The sequence below is a fragment of the Colobus angolensis genome, unplaced genomic scaffold (genome assembly GCF_000951035.1).
Source record: "Colobus angolensis palliatus isolate OR3802 unplaced genomic scaffold, Cang.pa_1.0 Scaffold477, whole genome shotgun sequence".
In the NCBI taxonomy this organism is placed as follows: Eukaryota; Metazoa; Chordata; class Mammalia; order Primates; family Cercopithecidae; genus Colobus; species Colobus angolensis.
The window spans coordinates 41,781-61,599 of NW_012118232.1; the positions used below are offsets into that span (position 1 = coordinate 41,781).

Here is a 19,819-nt window from a genome sequence, read left to right on the forward strand (position 1 = left end):
CCCCCACACCTCAGGGGCCGTCTGTCCCCTCCAGCTTCCTGACCTGACCTGGGAGAGGAAGCCAAGCCAGTTTGACGTGCAGGTCCTGTCTAAAGCCCAGTCCTGACCCCTGCGCCAGCCCTTACAAGCCATGGCTTCTGAGCTGAGGGGTGAGTAGCTTCTGACTCCAACCACCCAAGAGCAGCGGTGGGCAGCTAGCCTGATGAGGTCGTGCAGGACACACAGGGACCAGGAGCCAGGAGCCAGTTGAGGTCTCCATCCCAAGTTCTTTGGAAAAGGATAACAGCCCTCAGGCTAGCAGAGGGGCAGAGCTAGGAGACTGCTGGAGTCCTGTCCCTCCCCAGGCCACCTCCCACCTAGTCCCTGATGAAATCCCACCCCCGCTCCGCCAAGAAGCTACTAGAGACGAGGCCCAAAAGAGGAGGCTTTTAATACAAAGATGGTGGGGCATGGCCTGGGAAGGACTTAAATAAGGAGGGTAAGAGTGTCAGGAACCAGCAGCCGGGGGTACAGGGACCCTGCGGAGTGGTATGATGCAGACAGAATTCCGAGCCTCTTTGATTCTCCACCATCGGCCAAGCCTGCAGATAGCGCAAGAAGCAGTTGAGACTCGGCCCAGTCTCCACCCCATTTCCACCCAGCAGTCCAGCCTGCACCACCTTACCTGAACCCTCAAGGGCCACACGTACCTGTGCTCTTGCCCCACCCCAGCCACTAGGAAGTCCCCAGAGCTGGAGAACTTGAGGCTGTTGATAAAACCCACCTGAGCAGAGAGAGAGACAACACAGAAAGACATTAGAATGCCCCTCCACCACCGTCCTCAGCATCACAGTCAAGGGCCAGGCCTTACCAGGCCTGGGTTAAATCCCTGCTCTGCCTCCTACCACCTGGTGACACAGGCCAGTCCTTCACCTGTTGGGGCCTCAGCCTCCACATCTGCGAGATGGGGGTAAGCAGAGCACAGGGCTAGCGGTGAGTTTCTGAGGATGAAGGAGACAGTGTACACCAAGTATGGCCTGAGGCTGGCTCCTGGTGGTGGGGCCCTGGAGACCCCATGACTGTCCCCATTGACCTAGACCCTGCATTCTCAGCACACATCACTGACAGATCCTGCCACCCTCCCCCAGGTCACCCAAGTGTGGACAGTAGGGTCCACATGCTCTAGCCTGGCACCCAATCTGGCACCAGCGGTGCAGAACCCATCACAGGGCCAGGTCTCCATGCCTCTGCCCATGCTGCTCCTGACTTGTACCCCAGCACCCTGGACAAGGTTAGGATAGGAAGCGGAGCAGAGCGGGGAAAGTAAGGAGGGTTCCTGCCAGGCCCTGTGCTACGAGCTGGCCCTGCCCTGAGAAGGTTCCCTTCTGGCAGGAAGACAGACCTTAAAGAGCTAATTCCAGGGGCCTCAGCAGTGTGGCAGAGACAGGCTGAGCATTCAAGCCCACTTACTCACCAGGGGAATGTCGCAGAGAAGGTCAAGCTGCCGGAAGCCTTCCCCACACTGCCAAAGCCGCACACAGGAGCTGTGGGAGCCTGGGGAGACAAGAACAGTGAGCAACCCCCGCACCGGCCCACCCGGCGACCCCTCCTCCCTGCCTCTCAGGGCACCCACCTGTAGCCACCAGATCTGTGTTGAGGAGGGCTGCCACCGACGATATCCAGAAGGGTTGCTCCAGGCCTGGCTCTCCCCGCAGCCCGTGAGCTTCACGCTGCAGGGCAAGTGGTCGCTTCTTGGAGAGGCCCCACAAGGCCACAGAGCTGTAGACAGGGAGGGAATACAGCAGTGAGAGGGCCAGAGGTAGAAAAGGCCACATGTGTAACACAAAGGATTAATGCTTGAGGGGATGGGTACCCCATTTCCCATGACATGATTATTACGTACTGCATGCTGTATCAAAACATCTCAAGTACCCCATAAATACATACACCTAAGTACCCACAGAAAATTTTTTTTAATTCTAAAAAAAAAGAAGAAAGGCCACATGACAGGAAGGGATCAACAGCACACAGCCCAGGCGAGGTCATCTGAGCTCTCTGCCTCAGCATCCTCATCTATGAAAAGAGGTTACAACAGCTCCCCCACTGGGGGTGCCCTGAGGCAAGCTCAGGGCCCCATGGGCAGCCAGCGCTAGGGAGCAGAAGCCGTGGCCAGAGACATCCAAAGGAGCTCTTACCCATCGTCCGCGCCAGACACCATGTGCTCCTCATTGATTAGGTGGATGCAGTCGATGGAGCCCCTGGAGAAAGGGGCTGTGAGGGGCGTGGCCCAAGCCCACCCCCAACCCATGTAGACCCCACTGGCACGGCAGGCCACCTTACTGGTGGCCATAGAAGACAAGCTGGGACTCCTCGGGGATCTTCCACACACGTACAGTCCCATCCCGGCCCCCAGCCGTCACACAGCACTCCCGGCTCAAGGCATCCAGAGCAGCCACTGCGTCCTGGTGTCCAAAGCTGGAGGGCCAGACAGAGCAGGATAGGGGTATTGTGTGAACTCACACGTGCACACTCACACACCCTCTCCCACGCCATCCACATACCCTCTCCCATACTACACACTCACAGTGTCTCCACATAGGAGTTCTCCGCCACATTCCACACCTTCACAGAGCGATCGTGGGATGTGCTGTAGAGCTGGTGGGTGCCTCTGCGGAACGCCAGCCCCTAAGGGTGCATGGGGAGAGGACAAAGGGGACCTGGACTACAGCAGGCAAGAGACAGTTCAGGCCCAGGGAGGACTTCCCAAAAAGCAAGCCATGTAGCACGTCCTGTGAGGCACTTTTGTGCAGCCCGGCTGTATTGCTCAGGTTGGAGTGCAGTGGTGCGATCATAGCTCACTGCAGCCTCCATCTCCTGGGCTCAAATGATCCTCCATCTCAGCCTCCCAAAGCCCTAGGATTATAGGCAAAAGCCACCACACCCCGCCCAGAGGCAGCTTCTCAAGGCCCTCCCTGATTCCTGAGCAAGCTCAGCCTGGTCTCCCCCAGCTCCTCTCCATCCCTCTAGACCATTTATGTACTTTACAGCACCACTCACTACCCAATCGCTACCCCAGGATGCAGGTTCTCTGAGGACGGGGACCCCAGAAGCCAGCACTGAGCCTAGAACACTAGCATGTGCCCGCTAAAGATCCACTGGGGTAGACCCAGCTCCTCACCGACACTGCATCCTGGTGTCCTGTGAAGGTGTACAGGTGCTGGCAGCTCTGGGCCTCCCAAATGAGAATGAGCTTGCTGCGGTCACCCGAGGCCTGCAGGGATGAAGACAGTGACCACAGGCACCCACCGTGCACCAGATCTCCCACCTGCCCCCAGGGCCAACCTGGCCTTACAAGGTACTTGCCGTCGGAGGAGATGGCCATGCAAAGGACATGGCTGCTGTGGCCAGAGGGTTTTCCCTCGGCACCCTTCTTGGCTCGAGGAATCACATGAAGCTTCCGTCCACTCTCCACGCTCCCTGCCATTGGGGGTGGGGGAGAAGCTACTGGGATGGGGGACTAGGGCTGGCTGGTAACCTCCCTCAAGGGGCAGCATGGAAAGAAGAGCCATGGCAAAGGTCCCAGACTCCGCCAGAAGACCTGGCTCAGCCACCATGAGCCTCCGGACAAGCTGCCTCAGTTTCCTCATCTATGAAGAGGGACATTAGTGCCAAACAGCAGCCATGAAGCCCAAAGAAGAGAAGAGATGCACAAGGGCTTTGGGATTGATAGTGTGAGCTCTCCTGTTACTACAGCAGGTGGAGAAGGAACTGCTCAGCCAGCAACAGATAGGAACGCAGGAGGACCGAGCACTGAATCCAAGGACTGCACAGCCTCAAATGTCTTCTAGTCCAACCACCCACCTGCGACATTAATTCCCATTAAATCATCTTCCTGACTTTGCCAGAAGGTCACTAGGGACAGGGAGCTCATAAGCCCCACTGCTGGGCAGCAGCTTCTACTGTCACCCAGAGAGAACCTCTAGGGCAGCAAACCTGCCTCCAGAGACTTCTCCACTTCAGGGCTCAGCCTGCCGTGACCACTCCCGCTGCCCTGACCGGCCCTCCCGGATTTTCCCTGAGGGCTGCAGCCCCTCCCAGGCACTCACTCACACTTAATGATGGTGCAGTCTTTGGCGGCAGAGAAGATGGCCGAGTCATCTGGGGTGATGACCAAACATGTGATAGAGAGCTGGTGCCCCCGTAAAACACGAATGTCAGCTGAGGCTGGGGCCTGGATCTGGGCAGACAGGTGCTGGGTCACTGCGGTTAGTAGCATAAAGGCACCACTCCACCAACCCCACCACGCAGTGTTGGCCTTTCCTACCCAGGCCAGAAGGAAAACAAGACCCAAGGCTACAAGGACCAGATCCTTCCCTGACCGGATACGCCCAAGTGTCCACCATGTTCCAGAGCAAAGACTCCCACACACTGAGCCCACACTGAGCCACCTGCCCACCAGCCCAGGTGGGGTCCCCAACTCCCTCTAACCTTGTACCGAAGTACCATGCCCACTCACCTCCTTTGCTACCGACTTCTGCAGCCTGCCCCTCTGCTCGAGCTGCATGGAGAAGAAATGGATGAGACCCTGGGAGCAGATCAGCTCCACCACCGCCCTCCCCAACTCTCCCTCCACTTACCACATCCTCCTTCAGGCGCCCTGCCACCTGATCCTCCTCAAATGCACGGGCCTCAGCCTTCTCCTCTTCTGCGCAGGACAGACCAGACCAAGTAAACTGAGGCTGAGATGCCTCTTTCCCCTTCCATCCCACTGCCGCAGGGCTGGGTGACGTGGGAAGCTCCAGCTGCCTCAGCAGAGGGGAGGGCAGGCTGGAGGGTTCCCTGCTTTTACTTATCGGATCAGCCCCCTGCAGGCTCCTCAGGAGGCCCATGAGAGCTCCTGGCCACCCCCACAGAGCAGCCAGCACCGACAGCCCGGGCACCCACTGGAAACCCATGTCAGTCACCCATCAAGTGGCTGGGGTTGCAGCAGCGGGCAGCAGAACAGCACAGGCACAAGTCCTGCCCATGGCTAGCCTGCCCACTGGCTCACCTTGCTGACGGAGCTGCTCTAGGTAGAGCTTGGCCAAGCGCAGCTTCTTTTCCTGTGCAGTTTCCTCCAGCTCTTCCTCCTCCTCTTCAGGCTTCCTTGGAGCTAGGCTTTGGGCAGGAAGGAGCTGGGTCTGAGGGGCTCACCTTGTTCCTGTGGCCACTAGGATCGTGCCTTCTGAATGCTCGCCCTGCCATCCAACCTTTCCCATTCCCTGCCAGCCCACATGGCCGGTGACTACACAGCAGAAAACTGAAGGATGTGACTCCCCAAACTAAAAGGCCCCACTCAGTGCCCCACGTAGGGGTGGAAACAGACCCAAATCCCAAAGAGATCACTAAAGACTCTCAACTCTGGGGGAAAAGGGGGGGCTTCCAAGAGAAACCAGGCTTCCAAAAGAAATCAGGTCACATACAAAGAGTCAGGAATCAACATGCTCGGGCATCTCAACAGCAATATTGAGAATAAGAAGACAAAGGAGCCTCACACACAAACCTTTGAAGGAATACACTGACCCCTAAAATGCCATACCCAGTCAAACAATCAACGACAACACTGCCAAGTATGCAAAGTGCCACAGAACTTTCTCCCTCTTTCTTAAGAAGGATAAAGGATGTGCTCCCCAAACAAGAGGGTAAACTTGGAAAGAGAAGGGAAGGGATACCAGAAACCAGAGATGCGACACAGAGAGCAGAAAAGATGACACCATCCCCAGACATGACGGGGGCAGTCTGGATCAGATCCATGGATCCACCAGGCAGACACACCGGGACTGTCATCACCACAGCATCATCCTTTACCCTGGGAACAAGGTTTCAAGTGAACCTTGACTGTTTGGGGATTGACCCTTACTGGTGAAGGTACTGCTTTCCCTTCCATGACCCAGCCCTCGGGACCAGCTGAGAGTACTCACTTCACTCAAAGATAGGTCCTGCTTTGACCTGCTCCTGGGAGCTGGGGGTAGGTCATGGGCACTCAGATGCAGAGAATCCAGGGCAGCCCACTCCGTCTGATCATGTGCCTGCAGACATCTAGTCTCTATCCACTCCCCTAACCGGGTTTCCCAGGACTCACTCGTAATCCTGCCCCTGACTTCCCCAGAAGGGACCTCGAAAACTCTCAGCAAAGCCAAAGCTGGACCATGCCCCAGAAATAATTCAGTGCCCTATGCCTGGCAAGCCTTCAGCCAACAGGGCTGGTGCTGCCCTTCCCTTACACAGCCAAGAGACCTGTGTTAACTTCAGACTTCTACTCAGTTTCGCCACACCAATCAATCTATTGTTGAAGCATTCATACACATGAGGCAGAACGCTAAAGAAATGCAAGGGAAGACACACTATGATTCCATTTACAGGATATGCTAGAAAATGCACGACTCCAGGGGCAGTTGTTAGCAGAGACTGGGGGAGAGGGAGAGGGGCTGACTACGAAGGAGCAGGAGGAGTTTTGGAAGGTGATAAAACCCTTTATCTTCAGGGTAGCGGTGGTCACAAGACTGTGTGTGTTTGTCAAAACTCACTGAACTATAACTTTAAAAAGTGAATGGTACTATATGTAAACTATACCTAAATGGAAAATACTAATTTTTTAAAAGAAGAGCAAAGAAACCAAAAAAATGATTAACTCAAGTTAGGAATGACAGTTGGGGCTTCTAAGTTTCTGCAAATGTTCTAGTTCTTAACCTAAGTGGTAAGTGTACAGAGATTCACCGATTTACCACTACTCTCTGTAGTACAAATACATCTCATTCACTCTTCTGTATCTAACACACTTCACAACACAACATTCTAAAAATATTTAAAAGCACTTAGCCACACTAGTCTGTCACACACTCACCCACAATAACCTTCGGATTAAGAAAAGTACATTAATGGATGGGTGTGGAGGCTCATGCCTATAATCCCAGCACTCTAGGAGGCTAAGGTGGGTGGATCACTTGAGGTCAGGAATTTGAGACCAGCCTGGCCAACATGGTGAAACTCCATCTCTACTAAACATACATAATTAGCCAGGCATGGTGGTGCAGGCCTATAATCTCAGCTACTCAGGTGGCTGAGGCAGAAGAATCACTGGAACCTGGGAAGCAGAGGTTACAGTAAGCCAAGATCACACCACTGCACTCCAGCCTGGGCAACAGAGTGAGACTGCCTCAAAAACAAAAACAAAAAAAGTACATTAAATCTTTCTGTGAGCAAATTAAGGCAACACATACTCAATCTTAGAAGAGAGGTTCTAAAGTCAGCTCACAGGGAAGGCACTAGGATTCTCTGGTCCAAGAGCCTCCCACCCACAGGGTCAGGCCTGACCCCTTGCCTGACCCTTTGAAATCCTGCAAGCAACCACACCCATCACTTGCAGAAATGAGGGAGGCATTCAAAGCCCTCTACAATTTGCATGCACCTATGACCACCCCTCCTGTTTGTGTGTGTGTGTGTGTGTGTTTTTTAGAGACAGGATCTTGCTCTGTCACCCAGACTGGAGAGCAGCGCATGATCATAGTTCACTGCAGCTTCAACTTCCTAGGAAGGGATCCCCCCACCTTAGCCTCCCGAGTAGTTGGGACTACAGGTGCAGACCACCGTACCCAGCTAACTTTTTTTATCTTTGTACAGACAAGATCTCGCTATGTTGCCCAGGCTGGTCTCAAACTCCTGACCTCAAGCAATTCTCCCACCTTGGCCTCCCAAAGTGCTGCGATTACAGGCGTGAGTTACCAGGCCCAGCCCCCTTCCTTCTTTCCTAGTGCCCATTCTGGCACACTTACACCTCAGACTTTCCTCTGATCCCTGAATGCCTTCCCTACCTCTCCATGACAGACTCCTCTTCATCTCTCAAGACCCTATTTAAATGTCCCTCCTCTGTTCCCAGAACACACAGCTATAAGATACACATGTCACCACAACACTGTCTTCACCTGCCTGCCTACCTTTGCTGTTCCCTGAAGGCCTTCCCTACCTCTCCGTGAAAGACTCCTCCTCATCTCTCAAGACGCTATTTAAAAGTCCCTCCTCTGTTCCCAGAACACACAACTATAAAATACACATCTCACTACAACACACTCTCTTCACCTGCCTGCCTATCTCTGTCTGCATTTCCAACAGTAAAGACAGTGCCTGGCGCGTTAAGAGACGGGGAGTCCAGTAATTGTGAAATTGCAGGAAAACTGGCAAGGGAAGAGAGATGCAAGAAATACTTGACAGCTTTGTTCTGTTTTCCTGCAATTTCACAATCAGTCCAGTCCCTGCCAAAGACTAAGGAGGTCTCAATGGCCTCGGATTGGGGCCTAGGGTCCTTCCCACCCAGAGACCTCGCAGAAACGAGACTGCAGGACCAGAAACTAAAGGAAAGAGCCACGATCTCAGAGCCAAGGGCCAGAGTCTTGGGTTCTAGGCTCAGCTCTGCTCGGACTCACTGAGTCTTCCATACACCATGGGCCTCAGTTTTCCCTCCCACTACGTGCAAAAGAATAGCTCACCTCTCGCTCTCAGAGTCGCTGGAGATCTCCTCATTCATTTTGCCGCCACCCTTGGATTTGCCCCTGTTCCCCGCAGAGTCGGCCTGGGAATTATACGGTCCTTTCTTTGGTTAGGGGTCCCGACCACGCTGGCATGACCAAGGGCCCCCCTCGGGTCCCTCAGAACCCCAGAACTGGGAAAGGCGGTGGCTCCCGGGTTAAGCGCACGGTTTTCTAGGATTTGGCCCGCGGAGAGAGGGACGAAGCTGAGTCCAGCAGGGATCCTGGGGGAAGGGCTGGGGAAGGGCCCGGACCCAGGTCCCCTGGATGGGATGACGGTTGTCCCAGTAGCAGGGCTGACCGCGGGCCTCAGAAGCGCCATGCTCACCTTTCGCCGCCGCTTGCCGGCCCCCACGCCAGCCCCGGCCCCAGAGGCCGGCTTTCCCCGCTTACGAGCTCCCGCTGTTGCCGACATGTTGCCCACCAGGTGTGTAGCAGCAGCCGCCGGGGAACTCACGTGGCAGCTGAACCCTCCCAGCTCCCCAGCCGCATGGCAAGACCCCGCGTCCTGATAGGCTTCCACCGCCCGCCGGGCCCCGCCTCCTACTGCTCCATTGGGTCCTTAGGCAGGCTCTGCCTCGCCCCCAAGTACCCATAGGATGCACGCTTGTGGCCCCGCCTCCTGAAGTTCCTAGGCTCCCCGCACCAGGCTCGAGTAGGAAGCCCACATCTCCCGGGCGCTTCCGGCCTGAAGCTGTGGCGCTTGCGCTCTGCTGCTGGCCGACTTCGAAGTCGGAGGAAGAGCCTTCTCTGTGTTTGCGCGCCTTGGCCGCTGGGGGGCGCCACAGACGCGGAGTCCTTTCGCGTTCTAGAGCGTGACTCCTCCCCTCCTTGGGCAGCCCGGCACTAGACCCAGCGGGGATCAAAGCAGCCCCGGGGAGAGGGAGGCTGCGTCGTTACCCGGGCCCAAGGTCACCGGGCGACTGGCAGATGCGTGCTGCAGGCCCCGGCCACCGGAGCAGCGCTACGGATGCGACTGCCCTGGCCTTGGATATGCCAGATCGAGTGTCCACCCGTCCGTGGGACTGGTCGCCTGACTCGGCCTGCCCCAGCCTCTGCTTCACCACACTGGTGGCCAAAGAGCCGATGTCTGATTCCCCACACAAGCTCATCCCCGGCCTCTGGCGATTGTTGGGGAATTCCCTCCCTAATTCACTCCTAAGGCTCATAGAGAGTTGTTAGACCTGGAACTGCCCAGGTTGGCGCACACAACCAGGTGGGGTGGCAGCCAAGACATCTCCCATGTCCCTGCTTTTCTTAGGTGAGTGTCCTACGGTCCTGCCCACAGCCCTCCGCAGGGCAGGGCAGGGCAGGGCAAGGCCTGGTGGGACTGGCCTTTGCCCTCTGGCAGTTCAAGACCACTGATCTGGAGTTCTGGCTCCTCAGAACTCTTGAGTCTATTGGGAAGGACCAGCCTGGCCTTCCCAGCACTGGATTCTAAGCCCCGGGAGGATACATCTGGCCCCAAGAATCCTGCTCCCAGGAGCCTCTGCCCACCCTCCCCCATAGCTCGGTGACTCAGCCCGGCAACCATGCCAGGGCTGAACTAGCTGACACAGTGGGAGGAGCCCTGAAGTGGAAGACAGAGATCCTCCTTTCACTTTCCCTACCCCTCAGGACACACAGGTGAGCTGGAGAGGGTAGGGAGCCAGGCAGACCCTGTTGACCCGAGTGGGCAGAGTGGACAGAGTCCTAATCTTGCACTTGGGACTGGGGGAAGGGGCGTTTCTGAGTGACAAATAGCCGGGTGTGGTCTGGGACTGGGAATGCTGTCAGGGTGGACAGAGGATGCAGTGGGAGGCCACCGAAGGGCCAGCCTGGGGTGGGGCAAGTTGATGCTGTGCTGCCCCAGGGTGGGGGTGGGGAGTGAGAGTGGGTCGTTAGGGATGAGGAGACCATGGAGGCCTAAGGACCTCTCTGTGCCCCAGGACAGCCATGGCTCCAAAGCGGAAGTGCCCGGCACAGACTGAGGGCCCTGAGAAGAAGGGCCGGCAGGGGAAAAGGGAGGAGGACCCCTTCCGCTCCACCGCTGAGGCCCTCAAGGCCATGCCAGCAGAGAAACACATAATCCGTGTGGATCCAACATGTCCACTCAGCAGCAACCCTGAGACCCAGGTGAGCTGCAGTCCCCAGTCAGGCCCAGAGCCTGCCTGCTGATAAGCACAAACACACCCAGGCCACCCACTTAGGGCTCAGTTCTGGGTTTGGAGCCCAAGGCCCCCAGGTAAGCGCCAGAGCAAGGCCATGTTCTCCTGACCCTAGATGTCAGGGCTGTGTCCCATCAGGTCCAGGCAGGTCACGTCTGCCCTTCAGACCCCATGCAGGCCTCCCCCCACCACACTTAGGGAAAGGTTCTGACTATATCAGTCTCCTGTGTGCTCGCCCATGTCCCCTCAGGGCAGAGCCATGTCCCTCTCAGATTCCCCCATCCAGGGCCCAGTTGTGTGCCCCTGAACTCCCCACACCCCCATGTCAGGGTTTAGCCATGTCCTCTCATACCACATCCCCGAGGGAAGAGCAGTGACTGCCCAGGCTTCCAAGACAGGGTCCCTCTGACTCCCACTGCTGCTGGACTCCTGTCCCCATCAGAGCTCTCTCGGTGTGCAGCCAGGCACCCCATCTGACCCCAACCAGACTGCCCCCCACCTCCCCTCTGGCCCAGGTGCATGAGGACTATGACTGCACCCTGAACCAGACCAACATCGGGAACAACAACAACAAGTTCTACATCATGCAGCTGCTCCAAGATGGCCACCGCTTCACCTGCTGGAACCGCTGGGGCCGTGTGGTGAGTGCCCCGCCTGCTCTACACATACTCCACAGGGTCCCCAAAAGGCCACAGCTACTGAGTGGGGGGGCACACCCAACTGTCCCGGGGCGCTCAGCACAGGGCCTGGCCCAACACACAGGCCAGCAAATGTTGATGGTGGACATACTCCTGAAGGCTGTCGGTTTCAGGGAGAGGTAGGCCAGTCGAAGATCAACCACTTCACAAGGCTAGAAGATGCAAAGAAGGACTTTGAGAAGAAATTTCGGGAAAAGACCAAGAACAAGTGGGCGGAGCGGGACCGCTTTGTGGCTCACCCGGGCAAGTATACACTTATCGAAGTACAGGGAGAGGATGAGGCCCAGGAAGCTGTGGTGAAGGTGAGATGGCCAGGGAAGGTGGGCGGGCCCTGGGCTGAGGGAGGGGACTGGTTGGAGAGTCCCCGTTGGTTGGGCTTTGCCACTGCCCAGCTGCGCAGCCTCAGCCACAGAACTCCCCTCTGGCCTCAGGCTGGCCAGTCTCTGTCTGGTGTCACGCCCTGCCCAGCTGCTCCTGCCCACATGTGCCTTCTATCTTCAGGTGGATGGAGGCCCAGTGAGGACTGTGGCTAAGCAGGTGCAGCCCTGCTCCCTGGACCCAGCCACGCAGAAGCTCATCACTAACATCTTCAGCAAGGAGATGTTCAAGAACACCATGGCCCTCATGGACCTGGGTGAGGGGTGAGAGGCAGGCAGAGTGGCAGGGGCTTCAGGGTGGCAGGGCTGTGGGGCTGAGTCTCCCCACTCCCCTGTCCCTCCAGATGTGAAGAAGATGCCCCTGGGAAAGCTGAGCAAGCAACAGATTGCACGGGGCTTCGAGGCCTTGGAGGCTCTGGAGGAGGCCCTGAAAGGCCCCACACATGGTGGCCAAAGCCTGGAGGAGCTGTCCTCCCACTTTTACACTGTCATCCCGCACAACTTCGGCCGCAGCCGGCCCCCGCCCATCAACTCCCCTGAGCTTCTGCAGGCCAAGAAGGACATGCTCCTGGTGAGGGCTGGCAGGGGTGCGGGCAGGCAGTGGGGCAGTGAACAGACAGCCTAGGCGAGCAAGATGAGGTACAGGTAGCCGAGAAGGCCCACAGGGATGGATTGCCTGGGCAGGCTGACAGACAGGTGGGGAAGGCCAGGCAGACAGATAGGGTGGGAAGGGAGATGTGGATACACAGTTTGGGCGGCTGCAGTACCAGTTGTGTGAGAGAGGATAGGGGAGTCCAGAGGTCAAGTGGGAAGACAAGTTGCCAGGGCCCATCATCCTAGGTGCTGGCAGACATCGAGCTGGCCCAGGCCCTGCAGGCAGCCCCTGAGCAGGAGAAGATGGTGGAGGAGGTGCCACACCCCCTAGACCGAGACTACCAGCTTCTCAAGTGCCAGCTGCAGCTGCTAGACTCTGGAGCACCTGAGTACAAGGTGAGTTAGACCCCATAGAGGGGCCAGGCTATCAGTGGGCACCGTCCCTCTGCCCACCTGCCCTTGAGGTGCCCAGAGGAATACTCACCCTCAGCCTTCCCTTCTTGTGTCTCCAGGGCCTGAGGAGGGCTTGGGACTGGAGAAAGAAAAGAGGGGGATTAGCTCCTGAGCCTCCCACCCTGGCAACCAGCTTCTGCTCTCCCCACAGGTGATACAGACCTACTTAGATCAGACTGGCAGCAACTATAGGTGCCCTACTCTTCAACACGTCTGGAAAGTAAACCGAGACGGGGAGGTGAGGGAGGTTCCTCCACCCCCTCCCCCATCACCACTGTGCCTTAGGAAGATGTCCTTGGCTTATCTGCCCCTTAGCAAATCGTTTAGCAACTCTGGTCAGTTTCTGCCGGCCATGAGTGCGTGTGAGTAAGCAGAGGGGCGCTAGGCCTTGGTCACACCTCTGAGCAGCAGGGCAAGGCACCTGAGTGCTTGGGTGGCAGGACTCCCATTTCTCACTTCCTCTCCACTCAGGAAGACAGATTCCAGGCCCACTCCAAATTGGGTAATCGGAAGCTGCTGTGGCATGGCACCAACATGGCCGTGGTGGCCGCCATCCTCACTAGTGGGCTCCGCATTATGCCACATTCTGGTGGGCGTGTTGGCAAGGGAATCTACTTTGCCTCAGAGAACAGCAAGTCAGCTGGCTATGGTGAGGTGCCCCTCTGGGCCAAGCCCTGGGAGGGTTGGCACTAAGGTGGATTGGGCCCAGTCCTTGCCCACTGGAAGCTCATGGTGAATCCAAGAGAGGGAATCCTTTAATGGTGAATGACTATAGTGCTCAGTGGGTTGTCCTGGGCTTTGGCGGTGGGGTTCTTAGAGGAAGTGTCTGATGGTCAGGGATGGCTTCCTGGGGGAGGTGATACAGATAGGATGGGTTTACCAACCAGACCTGGGAGGGGGTAAAAGGGGAGCCTTTGAGCCAAGTGTGGTGGCACGCACCTGTAGTTCCATCTACTCAGGAGGCTGAGGCAGGAGGAGCGCTTGAGTCCACGAGTTTAAGGCTGCCATGAGCTATGATCACATTCTAGCCTGTGTGACAGAGCCAGACTCCATCTGAGAAAAATAAAAATAAAAAAGAGGAGATGTCAAGGCAAGGGGATGGGCAGAGAGGCTGGGAGGATATGAGGATGTGGCAGGTCAGGGCTTCCAAACACTTCCTGATACTGGAGCTCAGAGCAATGCCTAGTGGGGGCAGGGTGGGCTAGGGGCACAGAACGATTGATGAGGCTTTATCCAGAGAGTGATGGTGAGCCTAGCTGGACTTGTCTGTAGCAGAATCCCAGTGGCTACAGCTATGGAGACAGGGGCAGCAGCCAGAGGCTGAAGGGAGGCCATGCTCTTATCCAGGCTGGATGTGATGGGTGCCTGGCCCAAGGGCTGGGAGGTGCAGGGGAGGGAGCCCGTGAGAGGTGCATGTAGGACGTGGGATGGGGAGCGTGTGGGAAAGGGTCAATGCTGTCTCCAGTGACTTCTGAGTTTCTGGCCAGGAGTGTCCTCACCAAAATGACCTCCCCAGACCAGCTCCTCAGCCCAGGTTGACCTCATCATTGGAGGCCAGCTGGCCAAGAGAACAAGGACAAAGGATTCATCCCAGAACAGATGGGGCTGAAGTTCTAGGATGCCTGAGGTCACCAAGAGCAAGGGGTCCACCAGGAGGGCAGAGGAGCTTAGGAAAGAGTGGCGGGGTGGAGGGCTCAGGAGAGCCAGGGCGAGGAAGTCCCAGGTAGGGGCTGATGAGGTCAGGAGCAAAGTCAGCAGAGCAGGCCAGGGAGAAAAGCCCTTGCCCCGGGTTTGGTCACTGGGAGGCCATTGCTGACCTTGATGAGGACAGCAGAGGGTGCAGAGGCCTGGCCATAGGGAGCACAGTAAGGTGGGAGGGAGTGGACCGGGACAAGGAGGGAGTGACGGCTGGAGGAGAGTGAGCCTTTTCTTGCTGGAGCAGCAAAGCCAGAAGGGATAACATCGCAGCAGAGAGCGGCCCCGTGGGTCAGCAGGAGAAAGGCTGGGCTGCCCACTGGTGCCTCCTTGTGTCCTCCAGTTACTGGCATGAACTGTGGGGCCCACCATATCGGCTACATGTTCCTGGGTGAGGTGGCCCTGGGCAGAGAGCACCATATCACCACGGACAACCCCAGCTTGAAGAGCCCACCTCCCGGCTTTGACAGTGTCATTGCCCGAGGCCACACCGAGCCTGGTGAGTCCTTGGAAGCTGGATAGCCCAAGGAGAGAGGTGGGGCCGAGCTAGGGGCTGGGACATTTTCAGGGAGGGGGCTGGGAAGAGGGACAAAAAGAAGCTTCCCTGCAGTCACTCAGTTTGTCATTTGACAAATATCCACTGGTTCAACAAATCATTCCTGGGCATCCCGGAGGGCTTCAAAGAGAGGAGTCTTGACTGAACATTGAAGGATGAGGACAAGTTTCCCAGAGAGAAGTCGGGGCAGACACCGCAGGCAGAAGCCCCAGCCCTGCAGTGGTTTGGAGGTGGGCAAGGTGGAAATGAGCAGGCGTGCCCTGTGATAGACGTGGAGAGCGTAGGGGACAGGACTTACTCGTAAGGCCAGGGACCAGTGACCCCTGGGCCATCCTGGCCCTTGCTGTGCCCTGCAGATCCGACCCAGGACACAGAGCTGGAGCTGAATGGCCAGCGAGTTGTGGTGCCCCAGGGCCAGCCTGTGCCCTGCCCAGAGTTCAGCAGCTCCACATTCTCCCAGAGCGAGTACCTCATCTACCAGGAGAGCCAGTGTCGCCTGCGCTACCTGCTGGAGGTCCGCCTCTGAGTGCCCGCCCTGTCCCCCAGGGTCCTGCAAGGCTGGACCATGATCTTCAATCGTCCTGCATATCTCTGGTACCCCTATATCACTCCTTTTTTTCAAGAATACAATACGTTGTTGTTAACTATAGTCACCATGCTGTACAAGATCCCTGAACTTATGCCTCCTGTCTAACTGAAATTTTGTATTCTTTGACCCACATCTGCCCAGTCCCTCTCCTCCCAGCCCATGGTAACCAGCATTTGACTCTTTACTTGTATAAGGGCAGCTTTTATAGGTGCCACATGTAAGTGAGATCATGCAGTGTTTGTCTTTCTGTGCCTGGCTTATTTCACTTAGCATAATGTGTACCATATTCACCCATGTTTTCACAAATGACAAGATTTCCTCCTTTTTTAAGGCTGAATGGTACTCTGTTATGTATATGCACCACATTACCTCTATCTGTTCATCTATCAGTGGACACCAGGGTGCTTCCATATCTTGTGAATAGTGCTGCAGTGAACTGGGAAAGCAGACATCTCTTGAACATTCTGATTTCATCTCCCTTTGATGTATACCCAGTAGTGGGGTTTCTGGATCCATATCACCCCTTCTTATCAGGCTCCCCTGTGTCCCAGACGTCAATCCCTTCCCTCCAATCCCTGTTAGCCTTGATGTGGCTGTGGCCCCAGATTCTTGCCTCCTGAAGTGATGGGTGTGGTAGGGGCGTATTACAGGGACACAGATGCAGCAGCCTACTCAAGGAGCACAGCTGAGAGTGGCTTGGATCCCACATCCACCCAGGCCGTCCATCCTGGCCTGGACTGCATGTCGGAGCCATGTGGTCACCAGCGTAGGCTACACTGCAGGCATGCGCAAGCAGCTTTACTAAACGTGGTATTCTCTTGCCCCACCCTCTGCCTATCTGTGCCACAACTGTGCTGGGCCTGGGCCTCCAGCCACACTCCAGGGAGCGAATGCTCACATCGGTTGATGTGGATCATGCACATACTCCTTGCCCTTCCTGGTCCATAACTGCAACAACCTGCTTCCTCTAATTGAGGCTTCAAGGGGGACCCCCACTGTCAACTCAGAGCTATTTGTCATCTGGGGACCCATGTGGTGATTCTGTCCTTTATCCCAGACATTGCCAGGTGAATCAAGCATTCCTCATGTCTTGGCACCAAACATCCCTTCGTGTCTTTTTTTTTTTGAGCCTGGGTCTTACTCTGTCACCCAGGCTGGAGTGCAGTGGTACAACCACTGCTCACTGCAGCCTCAGCCTCCCCAGGCTCAGGTGATCCTCCCACCTCAGCCTCCAGAGTAGCTGGGACTACAAGTACATGACACCACACCTGGCTAATTTTTGTGTTTTTTGTAGAGACCGAGTTTTGCCATGTTGCCCAGTTTGGTCTCAAACTCCAGGGCTCAGGTGATCCTCCTGCCTCTGCCTCCCAAAGTGCTGGGATTACAGGCGTGAGCCACTGCACACAGCCTCCTTTGTGTCTTAATCTAAATGTTACAAACAAGTTGAGCATATGTGAGAGGGGCACAGCTCTGCAATCATGAAAGGAGGCTGTTCAGGCAGGAATGCCAGTGATCACCAGGCAGGTCATCCTATCCACAGACAAGGGGTGCCATTGCTGGAGCAGGCCAACATCCAGGCTAGGGTTGCACATTGCATTTAGTTGTTGTGTCTCTTTGGTCTCCTTTAATCTGAAAACACTCCTCAGTCTTTTTTTTTTTTTCTTTTATAACTTTGACATTCTTGACACTTGAAGAATACAGGCCAGTTGTTTTATAGAATGTCTCTCAGTTTAGGTTTCTGTAATGCTTTGTCGTGATTAGATTTAGGTATTGCATGGGCAGGAACGTGACATAGATGATAGGCCCTTAGGGAATTCCATCTGTAGGGGCATGGCCCATTCTTGGTGATGTTAAATAATTTTAATCATCCATTAAGGTGATGTCCACTATGTTTCTCCACTGTGAAGCTGCCATTTCTCCCTTTTGTAATTACTCAATAATCTGTGGGGAAATACTGTTGGGTGTAAATGTCCCTTTCCTCATCACCTTTCACCCACTAGCTTTAATATCCATCGATGATAACTGAAATCAACTACCTGAATCAATTTTTGCTAAGATGATTGCAAATGGTAGTTATCTAACTCCATCATTCCTTTTATATGTATTAGTTTACATTATCCTTTCTGCCTTTATTATCAGTGTAGACTCATGGATTTTGATTTTATTCAGTGAGTTATAATCCATTACTGTCATTAGTTATTTTGATCCTCAAATTGTCCCAGATTTGGCCAGCACAAGGTCCCTTCTGTGTCCCGATCATTTTTTGAGCACATCCTTTCTCTCTGGCATCACAAGATGTTCCAGGTTCATCTCATACAAACCTGGAATCAACTATTTCTCCAAGAAGCCCTGGTTTCCTGGAGCAGGAAATGTTTAGAATCCAAGATCTGGGCAATAGATGTGCTCCTTGGTGCTGAGGTGTCATTGCTTTTAAGTCCTTTCAGCAAACAGAGCTAAGGAATGTATATATGTGGCTGGGCGCAGGGGCTCTCACCTGTAATCCCAGCACTTTGGGAGGCCAAAGTGGGAGGATCTCTTGAGCCCAAGGGTTCAAGGCTGCAGTGAGTTATGATTGCAACACTACATTCCAGCCTGGATGACAGACTGAGACCCTGTCTCTTAAAAAATAAAAAAGGAAAAAAAGAAAGAGGAGAGGGAATATGTATGTGTGAATAAATAACAAACACATCTGTCTATATCTATTTCTGCAGTTCCAATCAAACACCACAGAGTTCTTCCATTCTTCCCCAATTCCCTATTTCCTTGATTCTCAAACAGTAAGAACCTGGGTTTCCATCAACATCAGTGTATCTATTTATTTGCTCAATCCTACACAAAAAGGAGTTTCAGAATTGCCATACCAATACCCTGTGAAAAACAAATGTTCTAAATAGAGCTCAAGGTGTATCTGATCTTACTCAGTATTTTTTTTCTTTTTCTTTTTTTTGTCTTTAGACTGAGGGTCCATGGTCAAAGTAACAGTTTGAATATAGGTTCAGTTGTTACTTGGATTGGTTCTTTCTCTTCAATGTAGTTACGTTATTCATTTGAAATACAGGTAGGCTCAGCCATTTCTGTCTGCATTCTTCTTTGTTACTTTATTGTTTTCAATATGTGGAACATTAACATAGTTCCAAAAGGTCCACTCTATGCAAGGTGTGCTCAGAAGAGTCCTTCTATCCCCCTCACTCCATTCCTACTCACCTGCTGGAGGGAGCCAGTTTCATTAGTTTCTGATATATCCTTCCTGTGTGTGTGTTTTTATTTAATTTTGTTTTGTTTTGTTTTTGCAAATTTTGCAATACACACACATACATACACATGCTAACAAAGTGTTTTCATTTTTTATTTATATTGATGATGTTGAAGGGAGCATGAACTCTGGAACCCACCATAGTCCCCACCCCTCCCTGTCACCTTCCCCAGTCCACTTTTCTCATTTGCTGTTCCCACTTGGCCCTACTGAGCTCTCTCCAGACCCTGGTAACTCAGGGGCTGCCCCGGGCCTACAGGGCTACCTGGGTAAGGACCAAAACTTCAAAAATTCAGCTTCACTTCCTACAGGCAAATGCCCAAGTTCAAGTTGTAGTCAAGGACAGGAAGGGACACCTGTGTGGACAGAGCTCTAGGAAGCAAGTGACCTGGATTCCAGGTCCAACTCAGCTGTGTGACCTGGGACCCATTTCTCCACTCTCTGGGCAGGCCCTACTTTTCTTATCTGAATAATGGAGAACTGCACTGGAGCCCTTTGAATTCCAACACAAAATTAGTTAAACCAAGAGGTCCATGTGCTGTCTTCACCATCTAGATCTGCAGCGATGCTGACCCTGTGTCTGTGAGGGGTGCTAGGGCCACAGGCACAAGTGAGGCTCAGATGAGGTCCCTGCTCTCATGGAGCTTACATTTTAGTAAAGCAGGCTCTAATCAAATGTATGCATAAATATGAAATACCATAGCAGGTAGGGAAAGTGCTGGGAAGAAAAATAAAGCAGGATAAAAGGATTTGAGTGATGGGAAGGTGGAACAATTTTAGAAAAGATGGTCGCAGGCTGGGCGCGGTGGCTCATGCCTGTAATCCTAGCACCTTGGGAGGCCGAGGCAGGCGGATCACAAGGTCAGGAGATGGAGACCATTCTGGCTAACACGGTGAAACCCCGTCTCTACTAAAAA

The 19,819-nt window shown here is 54.5% G+C and overlaps 2 protein-coding genes across 3 annotated transcripts; one reads left to right on the top strand and one right to left on the bottom strand.

Annotated features, from left to right (window-relative positions):
- Positions 1-410: 410 nt before the first annotated feature.
- On the bottom strand, positions 411-9,024 carry RRP9 (ribosomal RNA processing 9, small subunit (SSU) processome component, homolog (yeast)). Its single transcript, XM_011958820.1, has 15 exons — positions 8,869-9,024; positions 8,502-8,584; positions 5,030-5,136; positions 4,617-4,684; positions 4,496-4,537; positions 4,090-4,216; positions 3,332-3,456; positions 3,158-3,250; positions 2,564-2,664; positions 2,320-2,454; positions 2,175-2,237; positions 1,613-1,758; positions 1,454-1,533; positions 690-763; positions 411-581 (listed from the first exon to the last, which is right to left on the bottom strand). The coding sequence occupies exons 1-15, from the start codon at positions 8,953-8,955 to the stop codon at positions 488-490; spliced, it is 1,425 nt and encodes a 474-aa protein (XP_011814210.1). The 5' UTR covers positions 8,956-9,024; the 3' UTR covers positions 411-487.
- Positions 9,025-9,396: 372 nt separating this feature from the next.
- On the top strand, positions 9,397-15,979 carry PARP3 (poly (ADP-ribose) polymerase family, member 3). Of its 2 annotated transcripts, none has more exons than XM_011958822.1 (11): positions 9,397-9,801; positions 10,469-10,655; positions 11,203-11,328; positions 11,499-11,687; positions 11,887-12,019; positions 12,107-12,333; positions 12,603-12,752; positions 12,961-13,047; positions 13,281-13,458; positions 14,848-15,003; positions 15,417-15,979. In XM_011958822.1, the coding sequence occupies exons 2-11, from the start codon at positions 10,476-10,478 to the stop codon at positions 15,584-15,586; spliced, it is 1,596 nt and encodes a 531-aa protein (XP_011814212.1). In that variant the 5' UTR covers positions 9,397-9,801; positions 10,469-10,475; the 3' UTR covers positions 15,587-15,979. The 2 variants fall into 2 exon arrangements, with proteins under 2 accessions (XP_011814212.1, XP_011814211.1); XM_011958821.1 differs by having other exon boundaries at positions 10,474-10,655.
- Positions 15,980-19,819: the final 3,840 nt, after the last annotated feature.